Here is a 6,000-nt window from a genome sequence, read left to right on the forward strand (position 1 = left end):
CCTACATATGAAAAACAATGATAGCCTATATTGATATAATCATAATATTTTGATCCGTGCTCAAAGACGCAATGAGTTGAAATGTCATTATCATTGAATCATTGATTTGATATTTGCTTTGTTATTTTATTCCGGTAGTATTTGCAAAAAAATTAAATCCAATTTTTGAGAAATTTGAAATTTAGGTAATGACAATTGCTATTAGCTAGAAAAGGCTCTAGTTTTGAACAAGCTGACCCCATTAGGTAGCACAGAACGCCCTCATTTCCCTAAGTGCACCTCAGCCGCCGGCTTCACTCGCAGTTCCGCTAATTGTTATAGGTTTTGTTGACAAGCCTACAGACTAGTTCGCATTCAGGCTTTCGCATACAAAATGAGACGTGGTAGCGTTTCAAAATTCGTTCTGCAATGCACGTTGCACGATTTGTGTGATTTAAGTGGTAAATACTCGTATACGTTATTATATTAAAGATGTGTTGGATTTAGAAAACGATGGTATTTGGGCTCTCATAAAAAAATACAATTTCATAAGATTGTAATTATTATAAATCCAAATCTCGTTGTACTCATTCGTGAGTAAACTAAATATGTCCTTTTAGTCACAAGTTAGTATATTTTAAAATTGTGTTGTAGGTACTGTGTAGTGTATTTTCATACTTAGAGATTATTTAAATAGTTAATCTTCATTTACTTTTGGGTGTTCCATTTGTTATGTTGTGAAATTATGTTGTTAATAACACAGATAATATATTACCTACTGTTAATACTAAAAGAAAACATTTAAAACAGCGTTGATGTCTTTTACTCGAAAGTGATAATTTTATTATATTCAAGATAATCAAATTTTTATGACGGTAAACCTATCAGAAATTTAAAACATTGTAATCTCACTTAGAACTCCATTTTAATAGTTAAATTTCAAATGGTAAATCTATTTTAAACTCGATTAGAAGCGATGGTTGTGATATTAAGCAACTATAAAAGCTCATAGTTAGACGCAATCATTTATATTATTACTAATGGAAATAGAAATACAAATACATCATTTCTTTGCAAATCCCTATTTATAGGAGCTAAAAAACTTGTGTCCGGGTTTGTGTTTTAAACTTGTTTACATCCGGGTTTTTTTTATATATTATTCGGTTATTATCCACAAGAAGTATTCAATTAAAATAGATTTTAATGGTATAAGTAATTTATTAAAATATTATTTATTAAAAAATCAAACGTACCTGATTGAAATACAAAATCTTCGATCGTAAAATGATTTTTTTATAGGTAGAGCAATATAGGTAAAAAAACCTATACCTATATTGCTCTACTATTATTATTTATATAATATAGGTAATACACGTATTATATTAAAGAGTTCGGAACCTTAGTCGGAACAGTTCGTTTATATTTTGTATTAATTTTAACTTATCATGAAACGGAAATGTAATATCTATCGATCTAATTACACGCAAGAAATAGATTATGAGAAGATTTAACAATTTCGATTTACATGATTAATAAATAAAAGAGAGAAAAGACTTAAAAATATTTAAAGCACTATTTCTCATCATATTTGAATCGACTTCATATATTTTGTATGATTGTATGATTCATTCGACATTAATATAATCGCATACATTAGGTACAAATGTATGAAATATTAAATATATCAAGCGATGTTTTTTAGGTATTTTATACGTGTTCGATTGGGAAATTGATGGATTCATCATTTTAATACATTATAACAGTATATTCATTACTTAATTAAACTTAAATATTCATAAGTATAATGTAACCAGTTTACAGAAATTTATATCAATGTCGTAGTATAAACGACGGTCAACTCTCTAAAATAAATATTATTTGTTACAGTACTCTTAGATAATTATAAAATATAAGAGGCTCCGCGCGGTTTCACCCCCGTGGCTCCACCCCCGTTGGACGTAGCGTGATGATATACAGGGTGTCCCACTATTGGTATACTAAGCGCGAAGGGACTTGTAGTTTTGCATACCCTGATCACGTACAAAATACTTAAAACAACTAAATTACGTCAAAAATGTTTTGCTAAATTTTTCCTGAAAATCCATGTTTTATTCTCTAGCTTCGCGCAGCCGGCATATACCGCTTCTCTAATGTGAGCATTTTGTCTATGAAACATAATCTTAAACGATATCTCACGTGCTGGTGGCAAAGTTGGGCGGGTTGCTTGTTATGGGTACACATAGAGTTTTAAGAATTCATCTAAGTATTTGAAAAAAAAATGCGTCTGGAATTTTATAAGTATTTTTTACGTACTCAGCGTATGCAAAACTATAACCTCCTTTGAGCTTAGTATACCAACAGTGGGACACCCTGTATAGCCTATAACCTTCCTCGTTATATGGAATATCTAACACCGAAATAATTTTTCAAATCGGACCAGTAGTTCCCGAGATTAGCACGTTCAAACAAACAAACAAACTCTGCAGCTTTATAATATTAGTATAGATAAATTGCTCTACCTTCTCTAGTCTCTGACTTTTCCCGTGTTCATCATAGATAGATAAACTGATAGTTGGAAAAAATAATATAGCATAACATAATAAGCATTATATATTTTAAGAACACTTATAATAGTAGTGTTATTATTAAAAGGCTATATTTTATGATTGATTTTTTATAGTGTTACTATATCAAACCCGGTTGACTCAGAAGTTGGTGTCTTCGATTATAAAGACATAGGTGGGTTTTTTATCGACTACTAAAAAATATTGGGTATTAAACTACTTAGTTTTGTTTTGTTATGTTGTCTGGGTAGTAGGTTTACATATTATGACATAGTATGTATTAGAAAAAAAGGATATTATATTTTTTCATTCTGTTTATAGGATTAGCTTTGGTTTCTTTGGTAGATGTAATAGGAATACAGTTCCTGAGTGTTCTTAATTTAGATACTTGCAGATAATTCCTTGAATCTATCAGCAGAATTCAATGTAGGTAATCAATTCAGTATAGGAACCTTTTCAGTAGTTAGATTCAGATTCTTACCAAGGTCAGGATGCTCTCCAAGCGTCTCTTCAATGATGGACTGCAGCCACCACGGCTCCATGTCGGGCATGTCGCGCCGCCGCCGGCCTCTCGACTCGTACGGAAGGTGCATCTTACACCCACATTCCTCTTACTGCTGCTTCTGGTGCTTGTTACCAACGTGTGCGTGTAACTATGGTTACTTCTTTAATATAATCCGTGTGTGGTTCCCCAGATTATCATATAGTAGTGATAGTTTGGTTGTTAAATATACAGTCGAATATACAACTTGTTTATTAGGACAGGTGCATGCGTTGGTACACTTGCTCTATTAAGTATTCAGTAGCGCAGTGTAAATACACCTTTATGTCGGTTTTTACCACTTTCTTCGTTTGTCCTTTAACCTGGTGACTAATTTATTGTTCGAAACATAAAAACATGTCTCATTTATTCACGTTTGGCTTTGATCCAACAATTTTTCCTCTTTATTGTTCGTCGACACTTCTGCTTATTTGACAAACTTGAATCACAATTTACGAGAGATCATTAAGTTACTAATTACGAGGACTTAACAAATTTCAGTTCATTATTTTTTTCACAAATTGATAAGTTTAGTATAAACAGCACAGTTTATTTACATAGAGGTAAATTTCCTTAATTCAATATTTATTAGCTGAGATTAAACCGAACCTTGAGTATTTCTGTTTCAACTTAACTTTCGTCATTTTATAATGAGTCACGAACTTAACTTTTGGTCTAAATAACTTTAATCATGGGTGTTCCAAGAAGCGGATCTGAGACACGTGTTTTCGCGCTCTGTCAATATCAGCTGATCGCTTTAATTATTCAAGATATTTCCCCGCGCGTTGCGTCAGCGCCGGTTTCCTAATAGAGCCTTATATTTTTTGCAAATAGATTGTAGCGTATAGTCCCAGCGTGCGCGTAGGTCACAGGTATTTACCGCGGCCACGATGATGAGTCAGGCGCGCGGAGGCTGCTCGCGTGTTTACAAGCCGCGCGACTCTATACTACTGACTCGCCGCCATTCTGTCACTCGTTGCCTCCATTCTCTGCGGTCAATCTGCGGTCTGGCCACGCTTCATTTGCCGGCAAAATGTGTAGCGCTAGCCTCTCTCTCGGTCCTACTGCACGGTAGATACGTGCAAGCGGGACAAGTTTAAGTTTTGTGCCATTAAATATTTTTGTTTAGTTCCATTGTTGAAGGGAAATATAATGAGCTTTTTCATTTTGATGTGCTATCACAATTTACGCTTCTCTGCTCCGCTAGGCGCAATCATCTGCGAGAGAGATGTCTATATTGACTACTTTTTCTTGCATTAAAGTTAAATCTTCGGTATGGTGGTAAAGTTTTGCGTATTTTTTGTCAATACCCTATTGAGCAAGAATCGAATACCACATTATTAATTGCTGTAAAGATATTAACCGCATGCATGGTTAATGGTTTTTCAAATTAGCGAAAACAAGAGCTAATGGTTAAAGTTGATAAGGCATAATTAACACGATATTAAGGAAATACTGAGTGGGCTAAATGAAGTATTACTATAAATATCATGGGATATAATTATCAATTACACGATTAACGTATAATTGGTGAGTTATTTAAAATATTCGTTTCGTTCATGGATAGGTAGAGCGTTATAAGATGATAGATAAATTGTTGTAGTCTCAAGAAGGGTAGGCGTGTGCTCGACTGGGCGTGTCGCTCCGCCTCCGTAAGACACCGCGCGGGAAAAATGCTACAATCGACTTGTTGCTTCTCCGTTTCCATGACACGTGTTTGGCAACAGTTTTCATACTCAATGGGATATAGATATCCTTTGGTAAATAAAGTGAACATTAATAATGAGCTATTTAACTAGAAGAGGTGCATTCGGAGGGTTCGTGAAGTCTTTTTATAAATTGCCAGACTCACGATTTTTTTATAGTGGATTAGATAATATTTTGGGCTGGATAACATTTCACATCTAGAAATAAATATAGAATAAACTTTAAAAAATCTCTGAACAGTATTCCTAACTTACTTAAAAACCCCTTTACCTTATTACTAGGTATTTACTTGACAGGTTTTAGCAAAATTCACACCGGACGCGAAATAAGAATTAAGAAGTTAGCGCGGAAATTTATTTTTTTATTAGGTATTCTCAAAAAATTGTTCCTTAAATGTTCCTTCAGGATCAGTATTTGCTCCACTTCTAAGTATCATTATTATTTATTATCTAGTTTAGTTATAATAAATAAATAAAAAATCCAATTAGCTACTGAAAACTTGAAATCCCTATAGAATGAAAAATATTCACTTTTCATACAATTTTTAAATCGGAAAGTTACTATAGAAAGTTACGCCAATTTTTTTTATTTTGTCACCTACAGTGCCACAAACTTAACTGACCCGGTGACGGTGTCACTGATGTCGATTTTAGTGCCGCTAAATAGTATTTCCCCGGATGCAAGGGTAAAAATAATGTCATTGCCAATGGTGTAAACATTAATAAGTAACTTTTTATTTAAATACAAAATATTCCGTATGAAAAGTCTGTGAAAATGTGACATTTCAAAAAGGCGGCACGTATAGTTCCGCTTTTTGCCACCGGGTCATATTTAAGTTTGTGGCACTGTACGCATATATTTTATTTTTTTGACAGTGGTGTGATAGTGCAAAAACTAAAAGTTTCCGCCAAATGAAATTTCAGATTTAGGTTCCATAGGACAATAATAGGAAAACACAAAAAATTACGACTCTCTACTCGACGCCCTACAAAGTACAGTACAGTTTAAACATTTTTTGGATAAATTTAAGAGGATATTTTATCTTACATGATATGTATAATTACAATTAAAGAATAATTTACATACCTACAATTAAAGATAAACTATAGGTACCTACCAACTGAATCAGCAGAGTAATAGGTACCTAATGGCATACTTACAAATGCATTGTTAGTTTAGTCCTCTATTAACTGGTTGTGTGCTCATAAG

General features: G+C 33.3%; 1 protein-coding gene across 1 annotated transcript in view; it reads right to left on the minus strand.

The window, feature by feature from the left end:
- LOC149901123 (uncharacterized) overlaps positions 1 to 3,164 on the minus strand; it is a 33,924-nt gene extending 30,760 nt beyond the window's left edge. Inside the window, exon 1 of the mRNA XM_090111754.1 lies at positions 3,025 to 3,164. Within this exon, the coding sequence (XP_089967880.1) occupies positions 3,025 to 3,136 (112 nt within the window). The 5' untranslated portion in view covers positions 3,137 to 3,164. The remainder of the gene's footprint in view (positions 1 to 3,024) is intronic.
- Positions 3,165 to 6,000: the final 2,836 nt, after the last annotated feature.

The sequence above is a fragment of the Colias eurytheme genome, chromosome 17, assembly GCF_061535395.1.
Source record: "Colias eurytheme isolate Ceu_HAF_F1 chromosome 17, ilColEury1 Martin Lab GWU primary, whole genome shotgun sequence".
NCBI lineage: Eukaryota > Metazoa > Arthropoda > Insecta > Lepidoptera > Pieridae > Colias > Colias eurytheme.